The sequence below is a fragment of the Polyergus mexicanus genome, unplaced genomic scaffold, assembly GCF_030449975.1.
Source record: "Polyergus mexicanus isolate NDT 795.1 unplaced genomic scaffold, iyPolMexi1.0 SCAF_3, whole genome shotgun sequence".
Lineage (NCBI taxonomy): Eukaryota > Metazoa > Arthropoda > Insecta > Hymenoptera > Formicidae > Polyergus > Polyergus mexicanus.
This window is the reverse complement of record NW_027223323.1, coordinates 8,833,301-8,858,688: the sequence shown is the minus strand read 5'-3', so window position 1 is coordinate 8,858,688 and position 25,388 is coordinate 8,833,301. Positions and strand designations below refer to the sequence as shown.

General features: G+C 34.6%; 2 protein-coding genes across 4 annotated transcripts; one reads left to right on the top strand and one right to left on the bottom strand.

Annotated features, from left to right (window-relative positions):
* The first annotated feature begins 1,351 nt into the window (after positions 1 to 1,351).
* LOC138931788 (trehalase) lies at positions 1,352 to 20,052 on the top strand. Its single transcript, XM_070292908.1, has 9 exons — positions 1,352 to 1,619; positions 5,637 to 5,753; positions 8,338 to 8,639; positions 9,335 to 9,513; positions 9,731 to 9,912; positions 10,500 to 10,746; positions 11,110 to 11,350; positions 13,942 to 14,141; positions 18,721 to 20,052. Exons 1-9 carry the CDS (start codon positions 1,510 to 1,512, stop codon positions 18,871 to 18,873), a joined length of 1,731 nt encoding a protein of 576 aa, XP_070149009.1. The 5' UTR covers positions 1,352 to 1,509; the 3' UTR covers positions 18,874 to 20,052.
* Positions 6,953 to 25,363, bottom strand: LOC138931790 (B9 domain-containing protein 1). Of its 3 annotated transcripts, none has more exons than XR_011446680.1 (6): positions 24,750 to 25,363; positions 23,950 to 24,061; positions 23,663 to 23,771; positions 22,354 to 22,472; positions 21,531 to 21,708; positions 6,953 to 7,075 (listed from the first exon to the last, which is right to left on the bottom strand). XR_011446680.1 is itself a non-coding variant. In XM_070292910.1 (5 exons), exons 1-5 carry the CDS (start codon positions 24,873 to 24,875, stop codon positions 21,605 to 21,607), a joined length of 570 nt encoding a protein of 189 aa, XP_070149011.1. In that variant the 5' UTR covers positions 24,876 to 25,363; the 3' UTR covers positions 19,380 to 21,604. The 3 variants fall into 3 exon arrangements, 1 of the variants encoding a protein (XP_070149011.1); XR_011446679.1 differs by lacking the exon at positions 6,953 to 7,075 and adding an exon at positions 19,379 to 21,176; XM_070292910.1 differs by lacking the exon at positions 6,953 to 7,075 and having other exon boundaries at positions 19,380 to 21,708.
* Between the last annotated feature and the right edge of the window lie 25 nt (positions 25,364 to 25,388).

Here is a 25,388-nt window from a genome sequence, read left to right as displayed (position 1 = left end):
TTTTCGCAGGGGAGAAACAGCGATTTGCGCGACGCAAGTTTAACGACGCTAAAAAGTGTTTACGTCACTAGTACAAGTAAACAAAATAAAAAGAATAACTACTACACTTTGTTAGAAATATAAAGGTATCGTGATCTCGTTACTTCTTTTTTCTTTCCTCCCGTTTTTTTTTCGCTCTGTATTATGTTGACCGTGATGCATTAAAAAAAAAAAAAAACCATAATCCGCTATCCTTGTCGTACGGGAAGAACTACTCGTTCAATTAACTTTTTCATTCGTCCGCTCTCCCTATCCTCCCCTCAATCTCGTCGATCTTCCCCATACATGGGTATACACATATTCCCAAGAACGTGGACCGGCCTGTCGAATTTTGTTGTGTTTCAATATCTCGTATAGCGCATTGGAATCTCTTTTGTATTATAGCACATTGACGTTTCTCAAATCTATAATAGTATTGATTCAAGTATTGATTTAATGAAGATAAAATTTGATGAAGTACGCTCCTAAATAAGAGAGGCAATCATTTTTTTTCTCGTTTTTGTTGAGTAAGTGTAAAATAAGATAAAGTAGAGAAAAATCTACAGATGTATAACAAGTTGAATTAAACTTTTCAGATGAGATGGAGAACCAATATATTTTAATATTATGTAAAAAATACTGTACGCTTTGGAAAAAAAAAAAAAAATTTTTTCGCAATCTTTTATTATTAAATTGTATATAGCAATTTCTATCGTAAGAAAATTTCCATTAAATTAAATTGTTTTTAATAACGTTCCATGTATTTAAATTGTCTCTAAATTTTTTGCAGGATAAACTTGCAGCATAAAGTTTATAATAAATAGATTTGTATTTAATTGAAGTAAGAGGAAAATTATAATTTGATATTGCGAAAGTTGGAGATATTTAAAAGCTCGTGTACTGTTTTCTTAAATTTATCGAACTTAACTATTCTTATGTTTCTCCCAAAAATATCCGACGTATCTCATATATTAAAAAGATATTTGTCAGAATTATATTTTGGGATTTGCACACATATGTATATGTTATATGACACTTTTACACGATCAATGATATTATCTTAATGATAGTTGTAATAGTTTCTCCTTTCCTTGATCCACATAATTTACCGCTATCGACCTCACTTTAGCACTTATCTTTTTTGTTTGATAAACGGTAGACACACACACACACACACACATACATATGTATCGGTGCGGTGGTACGTGCTCCTCGCCCGAAATTTACATAGTACGCACGATGCGCGTAATCAGCGGCTAATCGAGGGAGAATGCCCATTCGTCGAACGGCGTGTTATCGGCGCGTGCGACACAGATATAACCCGATCGTTAGTTTTCGCGCTCGGTTATAGCGCCAGAGAGCTGGTCCCAGGGGCACCAGAAGGAGAGACACTCGGGCTCGCATTTTTCCCTGATCACGCGAGCGCGCGTTCGCGGATCCGATCGACGGATCCTAATCTAGTAGATCGAACATTGAACATCGTCCGTGACGATGATGATTGCCTCTGTGATTTTCATCTCCATCGCGATTCCCTTAAGCGACGCGGCCTCAATCGGGTATGACGTCGATGACACCTCCGGTCCCGAGGATCTCTGTGACAGGTGAGTGAAAGTACAATGCAGGAACCAGCGAACGCGCAATCGTTTCTCTTTCTCATTCCGTTCTGCGATCGTTGATCAAGATTGCGACGATCGAATCGATTGTTTCTTTGCAATCTTGTTATTTCTTTCGTGTTTTCAAAAAAAAAAAATGATCACAAACTTTTATCTCTTTTATATAATACAGTTTTTATATAAAATATAAATATAAGATATATACAAAACGCGTATCAAAATTCTAGAATTTTTTCTCCTTTCGATAATCTTAAAAAAAAAAAAAAAAAAAAAAAAAAAATTATTTAAATTATTTCTTGAGCTACTCTAAAGCCATCTTTTTGAATGTCAAAACGAATTTACAATGATGTAAATTAATTTTGATGTAGTCACTCGCTAACGGAAGTCACTCGTGTTATTTTAACGATCCTTCGTTAGTCGCCTCATTGACAGTAGGTGAAACTCTCGCTATTGTCTCGAAGAGACGCGTTTGTACTTCTTTTTAGAATATCACATATCGAAGGGAAGACAATTTCTTAATCTTTATACACTCGCCTCTCTTTTTCGCTACTTTTGGATCAAATCGATTACTTTCGTTACTTTTCATTTTGGAGTTTAATAAAGCAAAAATAATCAAGGACTAATTATGTTACACGATTGATTAACGATTGCCGTTCGCCAGTTATGGAATAAGTTAGTTAGCCCGAGTTTCCCAAGCCTGTTTTAGGCTATTACTGAGGAAAGCAGAAGTTATAGATCCTATTATCCGATTAAGTCTTGCTTGATTACACGATAATGTGAGATTAATTAAGTACAATATTGCATATTTGCTTCCTTATATTAAAGATGGGCTGTCAGATAGAGTAATAGTCATATTAGTTATTGTTGTATTATATATATGTATTAATGCAACTCATTTTACACCCCCCGCCCCCCCCCCCTTCCCAATAGAAGGAAATTCACTTTAACTCTCTACTCTTTTCCTACTTAATGGTCATGCGCATACTATTATAGAATCGTTGTTGTACGTCGAATAAAACCGTGCTAATCATCGAGTCATTCCGGAAACGTAGCGGGCGATAATGGCTTATCTGTTCAGAACCCGATAACCATTCACTTTAACGTATATCGTCATCAACTTTGTAAATTTTAGCAATAACATCTAAAATGCATCGCTAGAACAATGACAGTTGGAGTGAATTTTATTCGCGTATCGATCGGTTTATCAATGACTTATCTTACAAGACTTATCGATGGGCAATTACAATTTAATAATTTTTTTCTCGGATTGTATCAATGTAATTATAATAGAAAAAAATATCAAAAATAAACAATGGTCTTTCAGAGAAACGTGTTTTATAAATATACACAATCTCTAAATTTCCGTGCACTCGGAGAAACGAAAGTCCCTCGACCTCAGATCGGTGTTTTATATATGCGTATAAAAATTCGATGAAAGAAAAAAAAATGGAGTGTCAGGCAAGGTCAAGAGTACACGCGGAGCTTCCTGAATTTTTCATGGAAAGTTTCATCCGCGTCCTCGTGACCGTAATTTCGTCCTCGCACGTCCATTCGAGGATGAGGGAAACATAAAGTGTCCGTTAATAGCGTTTGATTTTCCTCGACGGAGAAAACGTTCCGTTATACGAAAAGTATTCCTTTAGAGTTTTCGGTCCTCCATCTTCCTCGTATCCGTGTTCTCTCGATTCCTCGTCTCCTTTTTAATCCATCAAAATCCCATTATGGGCTACCAGCCGGGAAACGCCCTCGTTCGATTCATCGGGCAGCTCTGAACGAATGATAGAGTTAAGATGTATCGACAAGCTTCACTTACTCATACGAATCACTTGAAATGAAAGACAAGCGGGCGATATATTAACAGCGTTCTCAACAAAAACAGGCTACGTCCGTGACGTAAAAAGTAGAGTATCTCTCTATTTTCTTTGGATGATCATGCCGGATAAATTAAGGATAAACTGCACCAGTGGATAAATCGATTAAGGAATATTATAAACTTTTTTAATTACAGACACTTGCAAAGTATCTCTAAAGAAATTATATAAGTAAATTGCATGCTGTTTTTATCCCTTGTAATAATCTGGGAACATCGAAAAAATGGCGGATCGATGTTCTTTATTTATTATTTCTTTTATGTTTGTATAAAGATATATTTGAATATATTTTCATATAAATATATGTAAAAGATATAAATGTACACGTGATTATTTTGAGTAAACTATTTACTATTTTTTGTACCATGCAAAATATTATCCTATTTTTCTCTTTAGAAAGCACTTTAGGAAAATGGTTTTGACGAGAAAGGCGTCTGCTTCTTCGTTTATGTGAGAAGAATTCAATACCGTGTCAAATCTTCATTGCTCAAACATCGAATGTAGAAGGAGCTCTTCGGATGTCAAAAGCTGTCGCGAGATTGTAAACTTTGCGAATTCTGCAATTACAGCGTGTCAACTTTTTGATAATAAGTGATTGATATCGCAGGATATATTTTATTATCTTTCTCTCGGTTTTCCTTTCGTATAGCGTGATTTCTCTCGACCAAGGAAGGTACGAAGATACGAGGCACGATTCCTTCATGTATCGATGGCGTATTTCTTGTCGAAACGAGGACGGGGCGTTCATTATGCTCCGACGATCTCGTGTATTCGTCGTGAAGACAAAGGGCCTCGCGCAACTTTTCGTCCTGCTTTTCAGCCATGCAACTTTCTTAACTGATTTTAAGGCCCGTCGGTTTCAGGAAGTAGAAATTTCGCATCGGATCGACATCAGTGTCGACGTGACTGTCGAGGAAAAATAACGGTCTTCAAGTTTCACTTAAAGTTGTCATTTCGCTTAAACTCAGATATATTGTACTCATGGTTGCTAGGACAGGCTCTTGGTCATCGTTGGAAAATATATATCGGCGCTTGATATCTTACGATAAGATAGTTGATTGAAAAAGTTTCTTAAACAACAAGAAAAGGGGAATGTAAGAGTATTCGAGATCAGACAAGTGTCTCTTGTTACCTACGTTTTGTACGATATAAATTTCAAGTTGATTCTTCTTTAGAGAAAAACTTAAAAAGGGATCGTTATGTTAAAAGTTTCTTATCTTCAACAATAGCCTGTTTAAAATAATATTTTTGATATGAAATTAAAACATTAAATTAATTAAATTAAAGGTCGAATATTGGATTTCTTTTTGGATTTAATTTGATTTCGAGGAATATTATATACGTTTCCTAAAATAAAGTAAATATATATCACTCTCTTGCTATTTTCGTGTATAATAATTAATTTTAGAAATATTAAGATAATATTGAGTGATTAAATATCTCAACGATATTAACGCCTCATGTACGCATAATTCTAAAATAAAGTAAATTCAAATTATGCGCCGCAATTTTGTTAATCATTTAGCGTGTAATTTCCGACCGCAAGGGTCATGTGCCATTTTGTTTAAATATGTAGTCTGCTCGAGAGATAAATGCGAAACACAGAACGTAAATAACGAGAACGTTATTTTCAAGCATAAAATACTGTCGAGAGCCGTATTTTTATTGCACATCTGGTGTTTTTAAGATAGATAATTTTATTATTTATTCAGTTATTCTTTCAGCTGAAAATTAATCAAATTTCTTCAGCTTTAATATTAAATTAGTACATAATTATATTTGTAACAAGTTGCCATTTCTTTCGAAGCTGTATGACGGTAATTAATTTAATATTGAATTCCGAAGACGCGCGTATTTTTTATTTTTTTCAAAGATTCAAGGACTATGTGCGCGACTATTTTTTAATTCGCCGCTATACGTAATTGTTGATACAATCGCATCAAATACAATTCCGCAAAATCTGTCAATTTAATTCCCGCCTGTCGAACGCACCGCATCACGTACTGCAAACATTGTTATGTACAAACACGCGTGATTGGATTAATCATTTTTATCAAGACCTCATTGACCATGTTTGTTAATCGCACTTTCCCATTTTCCGTTATTCATCTCACGCGATTGTATTGATTTTCAGCAAGGTTTACTGTGGAGGACCGTTGCTGAAAACGGTGCAGCTCTCCGGGATTTTTAATGATAGCAAAACCTTTGTAGATCTCTACCAACTTCACGATCCAAACGTAACTCTGAACAAGTAAGTTGATACCCGTTACAAAAGCGAATCCAACGATATAGCAAGCTTAATGTCTCTCTTTATCTCTTTTCTTCTTTTAAAGAATTATATAAAAGATAGAAAATTATTTCTAAATATTTTTCTACCTTTTCACGAGCAACCATTTTTCTCAACGCTGTTGATCTTCTCTGTTGAATTTTGTATGGCTGTTGCAAAGTAAATTTTCATTGTATGCTTCTATAACATCTTGCGTCAATTTAAATGATTTATGTGTATACATACAATATATATAAAATTTATATATTAATTTTTTTATATATAATTATATTTTATATAATTATTATATGTCGTATATATTATATTATTTATATACGTTTATAGAGAGAGTAATATTGAAAAGAAAAAGAAATGAATAATTTCTCGCAGCGCTAACGATACTTACACAGAAATGATTTCAACGATTGCACACATTTTCTAAATTAACATGCTTTTAAGCAAATGCATATTGTAATTTAAATTTCTAATTAATCGTGAAGCTTCATCATAATATTTCAGATAATATTTCCACATTTCGTTCCACGCGTAATCCCCATTGTTTCAATAATCTGCTACTATTTTTAATAAAGCAAAAAGCAAGCTTTGAGACGAAGCGTTGTATTTTAATATTCATTGGCTGATAAGAGGAAGAGAGAGAAACAGAAAATTCCTTTTTGTATAAATTAATCTTAAATTAGTTCTTCCTTCTCTTTAATATTTATACAATATAGCGAATAAATTGGAATGATATAAAATGAACATGACAAGTATGTTTTTATAAAAGAACAACATGATATGAAATATATAAAGAAGCAAGTAACAGAGTTTACAATAGTTGGATAGGATAAGATAAGATAAAACCTGAATCAATCTGAAAAAAAAAAAAAAAAAAAAAAAAAATTACATATAATTAAGTTTATTTTTTATAAATAATTAATTTAATTTAATTTAATTTTATAATTATTTTAATAATTATTTTAATAATTAAATTAATTTTCAAAATTATTTCTTCTTTTAAGATAAAAATAATATATATATATATATATAAAATTTTCTTCAGTTATATATAAAATCGCAAAGTGATTTATTATTGTAATGAAATAACAGAATTGTCTGGAGATGCGGAGATACAGTCAGTCTCTCCGTGTTTCCGTAATTTCGCGTGCACTTGACAGTTGATCTTCCGGCCGTAAACACGTGATTTGGATTGGAAGAGTGCGAGGGTGTCGCTTTACGCTTGCCTCGCGTACGAGACGTAATCAAATTCCGTGGTCGCCCGTATGAAGGGAATCTTAAACGCGTCACGGCTGCTGAGAGCAAATGTGCGTGGCTTTACTTCACTGACATGCATGATGTATTACGATGTATTTGCAGGCAAATTGAAAATTAAATTGAGCATATAGCGATACTTTTACACGTACGCGATAAGATTCCGTTCCCTTGAGGAACGTCGATTTTATTTACATCCATCGAGGTCGATTTAAAAAAAAGATGTATTTCTCGAATAATCAATCTTTATCTTATCCATTGTTTAAAGATTGAAATAAAAATAGCGATAAAACAATATTTCAAACAAGATTCTCCACTTAAGAGATTCGTCGTTATCTATACTTTTCCGCAGCATTTTGCGTTTTATAAATTTTTTCGGTCTCCGCGTAGACCGTCATGTGGAATTTTACACGCGCGTATGTCACTGAAGATGACGGCGACGATCGTTCGGATTCTTTAATGGACTCGTGTCGCGAATAAATCTGTCGACTACCCTCGCACGCGACTCACTCCGTGCGTCCACGTTAAATCGCTTCCCGTGTAGAGATATTTATGGTTTCCGTTTTACGGCTTCGCATACATCGTTACGCTAGCTTTCGTTCACCCTACGGATTTCTTTCCGCCAAGCGGAATTATCGGATCGAACTTCGTGACTTTATTCTGATCACGATAACGAGCGGGAATGCGAGTACGCGTATTGAAATTATCTTCCGAGAATGTGTATCATTTTATATTATATTGGATTCGCTAGCAAATTTGTTTCTGCAAATGTGTTACATGTGTTGCATAATCAGATAACCTCATATAACAGCTGAATAAATAATCGATGAAATAAGAGATGAGTTAAGCATCGATCTGACGAGGTCAAATTCTTGTTATTAAACGGATAAAACTAATGAAACTGTATTTGCACTGAATTATCAGAAATTTCCTATCATATAAATTATTATCACGATTTTTTCATTACGAGATAAAACACGTGTTTGAATGATGGACGATAAGCTTTATCATTTTATCATACATTGCAAAATATTTTAAAATTAATATAAATTATTTAATTTATATTTATTAATATAATGACAGCAGCTTAGAAGAGATGATAAGCTTCAATATTGTATTTGTGAAATAAAAAATTTCTCGGTAATAATACATGTACCATGAAAAATAGAAAATGAAAAAAATTTTTCCCCATTTTACTATTTATGTAAAATTATTATAAAATTACAAGATCTTTTTTTTATTTATTAAACGAACTTTTAACAATCCAATAAATTCGGAATTGACTCGAAACCTGCCCTAGTTTTAATGTCTTGATGAAAGCAACCAACAACTCGCCTAATCGTTCTGAGGTGGCTACGTTCGTCGGCGAAAACTTTGCCATGCAAGATGAGTTAGATAACTCAACGTTGCCGGATTGGAAGGAGAATCCAGCCATCCTGAAATCCATTCAGGATCCACAGTTTCGCGAGTGGGCGAGACGTTTGAATAATATTTGGGAGACGCTGGCGCGGAAGATAAAAGACGACGTGATGATCAACCCGCAACGACACAGCTTGATTTACGTTAATAACACTTTTATCGTTCCCGGAGGACGATTCAAAGGTAATATCGCGAGAAATTATCATTTAATTTAACTTTAAAGTCAACGCGGCATAAAGCGATTTTACCACTTGTTGAATATTTAGCTAATCCTAATTTACGTATCTTTAAAAAACTTTTTGTGTTGCCGTCGAATTTTCATGGATCTTGAAACGTTTGGCTGTGTTCTTTTATATATTCTTGATTCTTTAAAAATTCTGTACTATCGGCGAAATTTGAGAATAGTTATATACGTAGAGCCTTGATGGCATTAAAGTTGACATATTTGCGACTACTCACTTTTATGTGTTTACAGTGGTAGTAGCCAACGAGAAGCCGTTTGCGTATTTTTATGTGTTTGCATTGCCAAGAGTCAAAAAGCGATAATAATTTTTATGATGTTTGTTATACGCAAATTCTTTTTCTACCTATTTGATTCTTTCTCTTTGTAAAAGTGGAGATGCTCAAAGAATTATTGCAGAGGGACAATAAGATACAAATCGTGAAAATGAAATAAATGAAGGGAGAAATCTTTTTTCTCGCATAATAAAATCGCTAAAATATAATCTATAAATTTTAAGAGTTCTGTTTTTTTTTTTTTTTAATCGATTATCATAAATCGTTTTATTTAAAAAAATGTTTATAACAAAAATATGAAAGAAAAAAGATATGAGAAAAAAAGAAAGCGTTCGCGTACATTAAAAGGATTTTTGCCGCAGAATTTTATTATTGGGACAGCTATTGGATAATCGAGGGACTCTTATTATGTGACATGCCTGTCACCGTTAAGGGGATCATCGAGAATTTTCTCTCCATGGTGGAGAGATTCGGTTTCGTTCCGAACGGTGGTAGAGTTTATTACTTGTCGCGAAGCCAACCGCCTCTATTGATACCGATGGTACGTAGTATGGCATCTTCAACGTCTTTCGAGTACAAAGCACATTTTTCCGCTCCTCTCTCTTTCTCTCTCTCTCTTTGGAATCAGTTGCTTTTCATACAGAGCCAATGGCGAAATATCTTCGTGCGAAATTTCGTCTCTTTTTTCCTTTAAATAATTTCTCGAAGAATTCAAAGTTTCATTTTTGTCTCAAACGCTGAAACGATCTCTGTTCCAGGTCGCGAAATATTACGAGTTTACCAAGGATCGCGAATTTCTCAAGCAAAATATAGCCATTCTTGAGAAGGAATTCGAATACTGGCAAAAGGAGAAGACGGTAAACGTAATGAAGGACGGTAAGACTTACAGGATGGCGCGTTACGTGACAAACAGCAACGGTCCGCGACCGGAGAGTTACAAGTAAGCACCCTCTCGACGGATAGAAAGTACAGGTTGCAGGACGTGATCGATATAACTGTCGAAATGTTCGAAGGAATTTATATCTATCGGTTCTCTTTATTTTATGATTATTATTATTTGGCGAATTTATGAATGTGAATTTTTACTCTCCCGGCGTGAATTTTCCGTGGAAAATATCAATTCGTGCAATTTTTATTCCCTTCCGAGAATTCGAGAGGCGAAGCGCAGAATCGCGATTTTTTTCCTCTACATATTGAATTATGTCCACACACGTAACGTGACGCTCGGCAAGTGGGATCTGTCATCATTTTTTTCTTCGTAAAAGTATACTGTAAAGAAAAATTGACTAAAATTTTAGACGAAGTATCCGCAGTTTTTTTTTCAGACACCCTCTTCTGAACCTTTAGAAAAACAACTCTCTCGAAAGTTCAGACAAAAATATGCCTGAATTTTTAGAAAACTTTTTACGGTGTATTTTTTTACGACAATTGCTATCGATCATCGGTAGATAGGTAGGAGGATAGATTAGTTCACGTTAATTACAACGGGTCTTTAACGTAAGATCAAACGTGTACGTCTTCTCGCAGAGAGGATTACCAATTGGCGCAACAATTGCCGGAGGGGGAGCGCAGGGGGCTTTACAACGATTTGAAAGCTGCGGCTGAGAGTGGCTGGGACTTCTCTTATAGATGGTGCATACGAATCGACAGAAACGCAAATCTCAGCCTTATTAATGTCTCGACGAGCGATATTATACCCGTCGATTTGAATGCGATATTACAGCGGAACGCCCGGTCGCTTGCTCGTTTTCACGGTATCCTGGGCAACCTGGAGGTAAGCTTCTCGCTAAACTGCGTCTTTCCGTTTCGATTGCTTCGTCGTCTCGCTAAGCGACGACGATAATATTATCTGATAAATAATAAAATATCAGAATATCAGGCGGATTCTCCTCTTGATTGTGACACATAAAATTATAAATGAGCTTTTTCCCCATTTCTCTTCGTAATCATGTATATTTGTATAAAGAGAAAAGCGGAAATATATAAGTCGACAATTATAAATGGTATTATCGAATCTCGTCCGTTACGTCCGAGATTGATGTAATATCATTAACGTTTGGCCTCACATCGTTATCAGTCGCGTAACGTATACCCTATGTTGTCGCTATTTGAAAATCTCTCCCCTTTCTCATTCCAGAAAGTCTTGCGTTATACCAAGATTGCCCTGGACTATCAAACTGCTATCGACAATGTCCTGTGGAACGAGGACAAAGGCATCTGGCTTGATTATGATACGAGGAATAAACAATCCAGAAATGCCTTCTATCCCTCAAATTTATCACCGCTGTACACAATGAGCTACAATCGGAATAAGAGTACCTATTATGCCCTGAAGGCTATTTCTTACCTCAAAAAAAATCAAGTCGATTTCTATATTGGTAAGTTTGCATCGATCACAGTTTTTGCAAAAGTAAAATATTCATCTTTCCTTTAACGCGCAAAAGATTTCGCAAAATATACGTTTATTCTTGCTTTCTCGCGCAAAATGTTATAATCGTCGATTTAATCTTTTCTTCGCGATTTCTTGCCCGTCGTTTTGCTCTATCGTTTGCAAAATCCGAACAAATGCGGATTTAAAAGACTCGCATCGAGATTTCTCCGGAATCTCGTTCCGTTCAAGTCCACCGTTCGATTTATTGTTATTCCTTGCAAGCGCTTTTCATCCCTTTCGAAGCAACCGAAATGAAATAAACAAATGGCGCCAAAGCGGCCGAAATAAACGGGATAAAAATAGCGCGTAGTCGGAAAGACCAAAGGTTCGACGATCGATAACGCTTGGTGAACGGATAGCCGTGTGATATTCGGGTATACGAGTTAATCTAACTTTTCGGAAATACGTTGTCTGTGCACGAGATCGTTTATCTTCCATTTGCTTTTTCAAACTCGCCAAAGCCGTTCGGCATTTCTGCCAGTCATTCCGGGAAATCGGAGTAAACAATAATTTCGCCGATTAACTCTCTTCAAAGAGGAACTGAGATAGATTACACATACTACCAGGCATTCTGAACTACGTTCAAATACCAAATTATGTATACGAAAGTTCTATAATATAATACACGGAATTGGTCGACGAGAATTTTAGGAATGCTATAGATGGATTATTTCAAGCAAATTGGAATTCTGTTTAATCGCGCGCATGTAATATCCATCAAAAATAATTGTGTCAAATTATTCGGTGGCGAATCACAATATTTATTACACGATTCCAGCTACAATTTCACAGGCGACAGAATAATGAATTAGTCCTTAATAAAGTATAAAGTGCTAACCGGACAAAATTTACCATATGTCCCGTCGTCACATTTGCATAAAGCCATAAACTAATAGATGCAAATGTTGTCCTTCGCCATAAATAATTTAAACAGTTTGAGAGTTTGGAGATATGCTATTTTGCAAGGTAAGGGCTTTACGTAATTCCAAGTACATTCGTATAAGAACAACTTTGGTGAGTCTCCGTGTTTGCGAGTGAAGCGTCATTATTCGTGATAATGGTGTAACGGGAGTAGAGACGTACACGAGGGGGAGATGTTTGGCGCGTGAAACATCATCATCTATCAATGACTGACTCGCGGTCGAAAAAATTCGACAGATCCTGGGAAAATATTCTCGATCGGATTTATGCGGCTGCCAACGACAGTAATTCGTAAAAGTTCTATCAGAATTTTTCCGCGAATAAATATGTCGTTATTATTCCTCAGCATGGACATCTGGCTCCTTGTCAATATTGACAACTAACTAAAATATCGCAAATTATTTTCAACACGCGCGATACTTTCAGTTTCTTTGTAGAGCGTTTTTTTTTTTTTTTTTTTAACTTTGGTATCGTACAATTTGAAAAGTATTTAAAATTTTAATCAGAGTATTATAATAAAACAAGTTATATTTTATAGAATAATAAAAATATTATTTTTAAGAAGAGCGTAGATAAATTGAAAATTTTGGTAATTGTTCAGATTTACATATATTAGTAGATGGTATATTCCTAAGTAATAAACACTTAAAATTTTGTAGCGCTCTCTTCTGGTTTCAGAGATATGCGATTTTGAAATTTCACAGTTTTAATGCTTTTTCTCAGGTATATTATAAAGTAATATTAGGAAAAGTGAAGTTTGGGTACATTAGATTTGTTTTAGAGCCGATGAAAAAGTGTTTATTTACATTTAGGGAATACATACACAGTCATGAATATTTTGTCAATAAATGTGTTTCACCTATTTTTCGCAGTTCGTTAACAGCTTTTAACATACAACTACATGAATTTTATATGTAAAAATATATATAAAAATGAAAACGATCCGCGAGGTGTAAGTTAATTCGAACATTTATCAAAATTTTTTATAAAAAAAAATCTTTTTAATTAGAAATTAATTTAATAAAAATTTCATTATACTTCCAATGATAAAAAGGAGCGATCAATTATATTTTATCGAAGAATGGAGCAGTAGAGCGTTGAGATTAATTGCGAGTCGACAAAATTTTCATTAAAGAAACATCGATGTCAAATTGATCAAAGGAAGAAAACTATACATGAAAAGAAATTCAGTAAATCGGAACATTTTCTTTCTCTCATTCTCTCTATCTGTGAATGACATATTTAATATGATTCGTCAATCAGTGTTTTAATTCTAGACACGATATTCCGGATTAGTTTTCACTTATTCGATTACTAACGCACGGATTAACGCTGCGACTTGTTTTAATCCAATAAAAACTTATGCTTTCTAATCGTGCGTTCATCAGATATTGCCAGAAATTCTAGAAATGAGATGCGATTTAGATTATAAAAAGAAACATCGAAATTAAACGATCACGTGGTCACGAAGGACCAAGACGTCTTTACATTGGAGACGATTTCGTATAGCGATTCTCTATAATTTCCCGGACTCGATTGTCTCGAATCGAGGAAGCGATATCGAGCTCTCTTGGAAACAACAGTAATAAGAAACAATTGGCTTGCTTATCGTTACAGGTGGTACGCCAACTTCCGTAAACTACACCGGGGAACAATGGGACTTCCCTAACGCGTGGCCGCCTTTGCAATCCTTTTTAGTCGCGGGTCTCTATCGAACCGGGGTGGAAGAAGCGATGGACCTAGCCAAGACATTGGCCGGCAGATGGCTTAGATCGAATTATATCGGTTACGATGAATACGGCAAAATGTTCGAGAAGGTGAGTCCCGTCTCTTTCTTGCACTTGACAAGACCCTATTTATTTTCGCGAACTCCGCTTCGTTGACCGGAAAAGTAACGGATTAAGGGAAAACTTTTTGCTGACGAGTTGTGGCAGATGTTTTACACACACACACATACACACATATACACACACATACTAGGGAGAGTGCGTCAAAAGTATTTATGTACCGATTGTGAGCCTCTTCCAACGGAATAGAGGTTCTATACCGATATAATTCGAGCTAATTTTCGAGAAATCCTTCTTTCAAGAAGGGGACAATTTTTATGATAATAGAGTACATGATATTAAAGTTTGATTATAAAAATATATAAATATAACGCACACTTTTATCGCGCGATCTATTAAACCGATATTTTACCCTCGAAATTAAAGAAGAAAGTAATTAATTTAATATTATTTTAATTTCAATTTACCACTCTTTTTTGTAATGTATATTTTTTTTTTATTTTTCTGTTGGCAACTATCAATGGCAAATATCGATACATCTCGCTGATATCGAAATTAAAAAACGTAACTACATATCAATCCTATTTAACGCTGTTTATCAGAGCAAACATTTCATTTCCGGGAGCGACGCGGTCGCTGTATTTTCTCATGATTTCTTTTTGTTTTTTGGGGTTTTTTTTTGTTTTTTTGTTTTTTTTTTCGTTTGTATGGAAACTCAGTGAGGTATGTATTATATTTCGGAAAATATTCTCGAATTTCGACTATAAGAAGAGATAGTTGCACATGTAATGCACGCGCGAGGGTGACCTCCCTTGTTTCTTCTTGTCGCTCCACGTTATTCTCCATCCGTTCTGGGACGTGGAAAGAAACGGAAAAGGAAAAAAGGGAGAAGGAAAAGGGGGCTACGAAAGCCTCCGGGAAATACGTCCGGTGTACAGCTCGTTCTAATCTGTCTTGTTTTGTTTTGTCACCCTTCGTCCTCGGAGAAGAGAGGATTCAATGTTGCGATTAGACGCACGGTATATATTGAGAGAAAGTATGCTATGTACATTTTATTCGCTTCTTGCTCCCTTTTATTCTCTCTTTCTCTCTCCCATAAAGGAGAAAAATGTCGTCGGTGCGCTCATGCATATTGAGAAGGCAGTATACATAAAATAGCCAGTATCGGGATATCAGAAGCGGGAAAAATCTCTTTATTTTCATTCCCTATTTTTATTCCCCCACGCGTTTGTATATATTGAAATGTTCACCTTTTTATTAAAATCTTTGTTAATTATCTAATTTTTCTATTAATAACACAAAAAAGACGGTTATATTAAATTATCACGAATTAAACTTCTAAATCCTGGACAATTATAACGTTCGTAGAGTGTAACATTTCTTATAATATTTTAATATTTTATCGATTTATCGAGAATTACAATTTTTATATAGAGATGTTGTAATATCTGAAAACATAAATCGATTGCGAATACTTGTCGACAAGTTTTAATAACGCTATACAAATAATTAAAAAAATTTCTCTTCGAGAGTTTATAATCAAAATGAATTTTTTAATATAAAAACATGACGCTGCTGTCTTCGATATTTTTGCTAATATTAATAAAAATCGATTCTTTTTGTGTTCGTGTAAGAAACAGCTATAAATATATTTATGTGTTTATGAAAGAGAGAGAGAAAGAGGCATTATATTAATAATATAACTTGGATTAATATTAATAATATAATTGGGATTAATGAAACTATTTTAACGGGCAAGTTTCGATTGTAATAATTATAAACAATGTGTAGAGAGAGCGAGACGATGAAATTGCAAGGCGTACCTGGCAACTTTACGCGAATCACGTGGCATTGATACCGGAGTATCAGTAACGAGCTCTGGCAGAAAATAGCTGGTCCATCTCGCTGAACAAACATACTCGATCGATTCAATCGAGGTTTCTTTCGTTCGCCTTGTTCTGAAAAACGAGAAGGGAGAGAGACAAGCAAGTCCCTCAGGTACATTCCACTCTGGGGCGAGAAAATTTTTCATATTGATAAATTGAAATTATATGCTCGCGATCTCCGGGCTTGATCTTTTTCCCAAAAAATGTGACGTTTTTATTTATTTTTAATCGATGCGATTACGTTATTCATAAAGTTTAATCAATCGATATATCATTCAATAAGTTTAATCCATGAGTACGTATGTGTGTTACTTGATTATATGTAACGTTGAAAAATAAATTACCGGATAAAGTTATCACAACCGCATTGAATTATGTTGTCAAAAGCGTGGATATGCGTGTGTGTTTCGTTTTTATAGTGCATAAATGAACTCGTGCATAAATAAACTAACTTTTTCGCGTTTGACAGGAGTAAGCTTATAACGCACACGTGCATATCTTCCAGCTGGAGATAAAATAATAAATAATTTTTTAAAATTTAATGCGACATACACACACACACACACACACGCGCGCGCGCGCACGCTATACATAAAGACTACTTTCATCGTAAGAGCTTTAGATTAAATCGCACGGCCATTTACTAATAAAGGAGAAGCTAAAAGGAAAAGTGCTCTCCTGGCACGCTTTTCAGACTTATTTCATCGAGCATGAATGATGGCATGTAAAGAAATTCATTTATTCCAAAGTACGCTGAAAATTACATCTCTCTGCTCCTCCTTCTCCTCTTCCCTCTTCCTTTTTAATTTCATAATATGGTTGACGAACTGACTGGTCCGGAATATTAATTATTAAGTTTACGCGCATTAAAGCACCATGTTTTTCGTGTTCGATTAAGCCAGAACAATTTATTTCAGTTAATTTCTGGTTTGTGTCGCCGAGGAATAGGCTGTTTTATTACGAATATACAGAGTGTCGTGCAAATACATTCCGTAACAAACTCGAAAAGGATAAAATTCTAGTTGATGAAGAAAAGCAAAATTAAACAAATATTTGATTTTCTAGAATTATATAAAGAAGTAGATTGTTTAATTAATCCTTTCGTGAAAAATTGACTCTACAAATTGAATGGAACAATCTATAATCGTAACGTTTGAGACACTCTATACATTTACTAGTTTCTCGCAATCTACCATATTTTTCAAGTATTCCTCTCCTTTCAGAACGCTTTGTGATTGTCAGAGGGAGAAAAAGTATACGTTCGCGTGTTTATGTGCATCGCGAGTCGAGCAATAGATTTTTGTATTACATTCCCATTTGCAGTCAAGAACATATAATAAAATTGCAGAAGCAAATATCATGTGGATGCTGCAGAAAAAAATCAATATCTCTCAAAAGATATATTTTAAAATTTTTGCTAATTATTATCTTTTGATGTAACATCATTCTCGCATTCGACAAAATAAGTGACTATTTTTAGCACGTGGTAAAAGAATTCAAAAGCATATTTTTCACAAGAAAATGACAGATGATAACGATGCGTGATTTAAATCATGAATATAATTAAAGAATATTCACCGAAACAATATATTGACAGTAAGTTGTTTGTCAAAAATTCGCGACAAATATAAATATTTGTTTTCCTAATTTTTTTTTTTGAAAATGTCGGTTTTTTTTGTTTTTTTTTTTTTTAATAATATATAATATAGCTCGTTTTTATAACTTTATGCAATTTCCACAAAATGGGTCAGATGTGTACCAAGCGTACAAACCGTTTTCCGGCATTTTGTAAGACGCGCGCAATAAGGGGTTAGTAACAATTTAAAATTCGCATTGTCGTGAACAATGAGAGGAGTACGTCATACGGGGATGTAATATCCCGTTATTGTCTCGTTTGGCGTCCCGGTCGTACGGAAGAGAACTGATGGAATAACGAAGAGCATTTCATCCCCCGCTCTACCCTTCCCGATTTATATCATATCGCTTCCGAGTCGGAAATTGTTATAACAACGTCAATCGTGCGCCTTCGACAGGAGGGGCATTCGCGATCATTTATCACCGATATGACGTTAATGAAAATAAATACGTCGATACGTTCCTATCAGTCTATTAAAATCTTTCGTTATGACTTTCCAAATCTATGGAAACGATTTCCTTTCAAATGGAAAATGTTAAAAATTCTCAAGCTAAATATTCGCTATTAAAATTAAATACAAGATCGTATCTTGTTATCTTTGTGCCATTTCAATTTCGCGTAGCGATTCGAGATTCCTGATTGATTTTAGCTTTAAAACTACATCGATGTTTTTCGTAAAAGTTAGAAATTCTCTTTGAGTGAAAAAAAAAAGAAGAAAATAATAGTAATAATTTAAGATAACAATTTGTACAATTTACTGCAATAAACTGCAATTTTGCAACTTTCTATTCTTGAGAATTAGAAAGGAAGGAGACGCGAATTGTAGCAAAATATTATAGCTCGTACATTTGTACGCATAGGACGGCTTGAAACCTACGCGAGTATCCATTTAACTAACTGACGAAAAGTTCATCCAAGTTCTCTCGATCAGACGAAATTAGATTTCCGCATGGGGTAAGCTTTCCGCGTTGAGAGATTAATCCGCGTCGCGGATGGCAATCGCGACGATGATATAAAGCGCCCCTTGATTACTCGATGCGACTTTATTTGTGATTCGGGAGTGTAATTAGTTCACTTTTAATTTCAGTATAGCGCGATACATCCCGGCGAGGGTGGCGGCGGTGGCGAGTACAACGTTCAGGAAGGCTTCGGATGGACAAACGGCGTCGTCTTCGAGTTCCTCCGTCTTTTCCCGGACGCCCAGTCCTCGGATCGGTACGGCAATGATATTGATAGTTAATGCACGTGGACGGATAAGTAGCTAATTGATCCTAGAAGTGAGCGTTAGCTTCGTTCTATGTAACAATATAAGTACTACGGAAAGAAATCGATACGGATCTCTATCGAATTTTCGTGTCAATTTCTTTTTCGAATTCAACTCTTAAGATTTAAAATCAAAGATTGACTTGTGAGTACGTTTTTTTTTTTTTTTTTTTTGTAGATTATTAATATATTAACGTATTAATTTCTCGGATGGAATACTTTTCGAAATTTTTATCCGTCCCCTTTAATCACCGGTGTTGTTGAAGATATTAATTAGTTTTCAATTTTGTAAATATTTAATAAAATTTATGAATCCCCCCGAAAAGTAAATAAGAAATCAATAGAAATATCAGGTGTGAGAGATTACACAATATCTCGAAGCGAAACTTAATATCGATTTTTATAAAAAAGCGATTATATTAATGTAAATAATTAACTTGGAAATTGTTTTCCGAAACTTTATTTTTACAGCATAACTAACAAACGTAATTTCTATATAAACATGAAATTTATCGAAAAATATATATGTAGAAAAACATATGCTTTAAGTAAAACTCTAAGTATTAAATAATTATTAAATGTTTAATTAAAAGATAAATATAGATAAATCAAAGTACTTTGTAACGAATCTAGTCCACAAGGGAAACCTTGTAAGGGCAGCGCAAACATACCCCGTGCTTTCAGATTTTAAATTACGCAGGTCTACTCGATCATAGGACGCGAATTGAGACGCGAAAGAATTGTAACTGGCAAGAAAAAAATCTTTCATTTTAATTTTTATCATTGCTAGGTATAATATATGAAACGTATTGAATTACGGGGAAGATGTCCAACGTCTCTGTGATCGCGATCACTTGTAGCGTGATATCGAATTAGCGTAAGAGTCGAGGCTGTCCCTCTCCTTTATCTCCCTTTCTCCGTCGTTCAGTATCGTTGCATTTTCAGTTGCGAATCGCTAATTTATTTCCTTTATCGTTCATACTGTCGGAAAATTCTTTTCTCCAAAATAGCTGGACTTGTTTGACGGACATATTCGATTTACGGTACGAGATTGAAATTCTTGAAACTGTAAAACTCGTATCACATCAAGTTACTACTCTTTCGCGATTAGAGAATAAGAGAAAGATTAATATGGGTATTAACATGGTCATTAATGTCAAATAAATATGAATTATATTATTTCGTACGTATGATTATTTTTATCCTTATCTCGCACTGTCTGTGCAATCTTCATCCATTATAATATGTAGCTTCTGTGCACTCATTCTTCATATTTTTTAATATCATGTTGTTAAGAGCTTGATTTATGCGCGCGATGTAGGAGCGAAAAAAGAAAACATATAATTTGCATATTAGCGTAATTGGATCGCGTATTCTGTTCCGGGAATCGATCTTGTTAGTTCACGCGAGAAAATAACAATAACGGAGAGCAGCGTCCTTTTATTTGCAGTCGCTCGCTTATTTCGACTTGTATGTTTACGACCATCCCCGGTCTTCCCTATAGTTTGCAGTACTTTCATTCTAGCTACCTTTAACGCGCGTCCCGCTCGTAAAATGCGACGACGTCATCTCCCGTGCACTCTAGCTTGACATCCGGATGGCTCCGCGCATATAATCGCTTTACGTGCCCGCGATACATCTAGATTAAAACTCAGCCGCCCTTAAAGCCCGTCTTACGATTTTTACCTTGCCTGTTATTGAATTATTATCAACGCATCTCCAGCGGCCCTGTGAAACGCATACATTTGACAGATTTTGATCTATCACATTCTGATACTCGAGGAATTGTTGCAGAAGTATAATGAAAATGAGAAAGCTGCGATGTGGATTTATTTTTGCGTGGCTTGTCAATATTTTGTACATTAAATATCCTTAAAATAATATCCGTCGAGTTTTAAAAGATTTTTTTTCTACATGTTGCTTATATCAGTAATAATATCGTATAATTTTGCGATTAATCAGAATTTATCGTATTTCAAGTTTGCAACGTTTATTGCAAGAACAAATATATCTCTATTTATACATGATCTTTACATGTCGTTCACTTTATATTCACAACATATATATTTATCTCATAACACGCACGAGCGGATATACCCGTTGTAATTCTTGCATCATCTGGCTTTTCCGCGCAGTAAAGTGCAATGCACTCCACCGTCCCATTCGAGATGAAATCTCGAACGCAATATTCAGCGATATGTAAAACGGTTGCTTCGATCAGCTATATATAATCGCGCGAAAAATCCAAGGCTGTTACAGTTCTTCCGGCCGTCAAGATACCTGTGTATTTCGACGTTAACGAAGTTTTTAATCCTCTTTCGGAAAATCCGGGATCAGTCGTTGTCTATTTTTCCGCGACACCTATCTCGTAACCATATCTACGCACATCGCGCATTATCTCGCCGAATATTAAAGCCGCGTTGAATTTAATAAGTCCCTCGTAAAGGATTAGTTCTCTGTCTCTCCTTCTTTTTTTTTTTTTAATACAAAATGCCTATTAGCGTGGAATTATATTTTTTTAATTCTCTCCATTTCATTACGGTCGACACCGGGAAAAATAGATTGACGGATTATACGGGAAAATCACACTTCGATTATTCATGAGAATATTATTTATGAAGCGCAATATTGTACCTTTCTTGATAAGATAATCCTACGACAGGATAATCCTCCTCTTCTCGTGTTGAGGGAGTTTAACGATCGCGTTATCATTTCTTCCATTTCTCGCCGTTGTCGTAACCCAACTTGAAGAAATCCTTCAAAACGACGTTGAACGTTACGGTTACGACTCCCTCGATCCTCATGCGTGTGACTGCAATATTGCGAAACAAAGAGCTTGAAGAGGAAGCAGTAAACGTTAGCGAAGGAAACTTCCGCACGTGGTAGAATCTCAGAAGTTAATAACAACCTCTAAAGTATTATTATTATTATTATTTCTATTATTGCTACTATTATTGTACGATTATTGATATCGCAACAAACTTTGCCGGAATGTGAAAATCGTGCAGTAGCTGAAAAACTTCTTGATATATATCATCAATCTTTATTATCAAAATGGGGAAGTCGTTTATAAGAAATTATTTTGAAAAAAAGGTATCTATTTTTAATTAATAAAATAAATAATATTAATAAATAAATAATAAATATTAATTAATAATAAAATAATAATATTAATAATAATAATATATAATAATATTAATTAATTAATTAAGTAATCAATTCCCCCTTTTCCCCGAAGTATTATCTTCTACATGACAAAGTTGAGAGATTAACCCCTTTTGCTCGATTCTGAGAAAGACGAGATAGAACGATTTAATTTGATGACTTCGCGAATATATGGTACATACGGCATCGCTGATCTCACACTATCCGTTTAACAGCCTGTGCTGGATATAATTAGTTTAACGTTAATATATACGGAGGCACTAATGAGAAACGTCTCGATGCACTTTCTTACGTTCTCTGCCGCCGCCGGATGCTAGTATGGCGGAATCAATTAATTCCGGTCTCCTGCCGGTTAACCACTCGATGAAACGCTGCAGCGTAGACGACGATTCCGGTACGTAGATAGATACCCTGCGTGATTTCGAGATTTTAGTAAAGCGTGTTTGGTCAGAGGGAATACGTTCAGAGGATCTGACACATTTCAAAAGAAATGATGTATGCGGAGTGTTAGACATATATATATATATATATAGAATTATGATCGAATATCCATCTTCGATGGATTCGACTAAAAGAGTGTCACTTGTGTCATGTAAATATATATTTTTATGTCGCACACATTGTACGTATCGCATTTTTCTTTATCAAGTTTCTTGAGCTCTCTGTCTATATCGGGGTTTTCCAAATATTCTTGAGCACCATATCGCACGTTTTGAATATGGAGAATTTTGCTTTCTGCATATACGATTTCTATGCATGCTAAAATTCAATATTTCATCGGAGAAATCCGTTTTCAGGAATGGTAGAGAGAATTATATCGCTCAATTAAAGATAATGGATTTACTTCCCCGTCTTTTATCGTATTTTCTATTTTTATATTATTGTAAAAGTGATTTATCGTGGGAACGCGTCGTATATAATCGCTGGAAAAAATTCTTTTTCCGTGAAATCCGGCGATCAGCTTTTCTGGCGCACGCGACGCAAATGCGTGTTTCACATGGAATAATAGAATGGCAGAAAATACGTATTTCCTCTCCGATGTATGCGCGATACATGCAATGTATGCGAATGCAGAGATGCGAACGTTTACCTTAAACCGCGAAAATAGATGAAAGATGCGAAAAAAGATCGCGAAGCATAACGTATTGTAGTTGATAAAAAAATATTAAATCACATTCAAAGAAAGAGATTCGTTTCTCTCGTTGGCAGCTAACGCTATCAACTTTATGAATAATAATTTTATTTATAAACGCTCTTTCTCTCTCTCTCTCTCTCTCTTAGTGAAAAAGTGTCGTTTCCCGGGCCACTGAAAATTTGAAATTTATTTTCGTTTACTGATCGATAGACGGGTTTGAAAGAGTTTTGCCAAAGGTCAACACAACGCAAACTAGAGATCTTCTATAAATCAATGAATAATGCAATATATATTCGACCTTTTCTCACTTGTTGTAATACGTCTGGATTACAGATCGCAAGATAAATATTTTCCGTAAGAACGCCGAGACTCGCCGCCGTGAAAATATAAATATTTTTACGGCATAAATTTCCAATGTACTTTCAAAGATTTATATTTTCTTCCGCGTGCATTACTCGAACAATACCTTTTCTCGTGATGTCCCGTTTTCAGAGGCAAATGGCACACTCCGTATCCTCTAATTACGTCATGACCGAACAAATCCAATCCGTAGATCGACATAATAAGCTGCGGCCCTGTAATAAATTATGTATTACTCGTAATTTGGAAAATGCGAAACATGATACAAGCGGACCAAGAGATCTTTTTTATACGTTATTATATTTTATATATATTCTTTATGCTTATACATAATGCATGAAATGAAGATGAAAATAATAATATATATAAAATAAAATCTTTGTTTGCTCTTACATCCGTGTGGATTTGTACTTTTGAACGTAATGTCCAGGGGAAAATTCCAAACGGCGAGATTTCTCGGATCATTGCTGCATTTACACATTTGCGTCAAACCTTCTTCGATTCCCTGTAAAAAAAAAAAAAAAAAAAAGAATAATTAAAACATATAATACAAATAAACAATACAATTTTTTGCATGTTATTAGCCTCTGCAAATAACATAATGCGATATATGCCATTTTTTTTACATATTTAAAGTATTATCAAAATTAATGATCGGTCTCTCGACTATAGTTAATCCTATTATTTAACTAATTTGATTTTCCGAAGCTGTATATTATGTAGACTAATCTATTGTCGGAACGAAACATACACTAATAAATACAACAGTTTCTCTGTATATTTGGAGAATATTAAATCCTGCATAATTTATAAATTTTGAATATTAATTATAATTAAATCTATGGAACTATAGATACATAACTCTTGCATTTTACATCAGGCAATGATTCATTGTTAGCGAAAGATAAAAGCGTAGAGAAAAAAGCAATAAAATATATATAACAATCGATGGAATTTCACCAATTAATTCGATTCTCCCTCGGTCAGTATTCATTAATATAAAAAGGAAACGTTATATTTTGAACACACATAGACACATACACGTAAGAAGATTATATACAATTTTCTTTTAGATATAATCCAATATGTTGCAAAATGGTTTAGATTGCCGAGAGGATTCCTTTTGTGACGATTCTAACGTGATTTGATCTCTTCCTTTGACTTCCTTTTATTATTTTATTATAAGAGTTTACCGTGACTACGCTCCATTCCGGTCCGAAATGAAAACTGTATTTGCAGTAAACGTTATCGGCATCATAGAACTCTGCATGCTCAATGGACCCGGTAATGGATAGAAAAAATTGTCCTTCCGCTGCCATATTGATCGAACAAAATTCAGCGTCGATTTCTATTTAAACATTTAACAATAGAATAAACTATAAGACACTCAAAGAACAATTGCAAAGGGACCTCTTAACTTTCTGTTTGTGGCATTGTACGTTACGGTGTCGCCATGGAAACGCACCTGGTCGAAACATATGTGTCGTGTCAACGATATGGTAAGTAGAGCATTTCTTGACAAATTTTTTCCTTTCATAATTTTTTGTCACAAATTAATTTAAATGGCTGAGGAGTCGACGTTATTTTCAAATAAAGTAACCAATATAATTATTCTTACCTTAATTGATTTTTTCAACTCTCGATGTCTTTTATCAGAGCAATTAATTTGCAAAGCACTGCTGAAAAAGAAAATACTCCAAGAGCTAATCTTTTTTTCCATATCATTTTTAGAGCATATATCTTAAAGTTAAACTTAAACTTTTATAACTAATTTTTATTTATTTTATTATTTCTATGAATCTCATATCATTTATTTTTATTAATTAATTTTC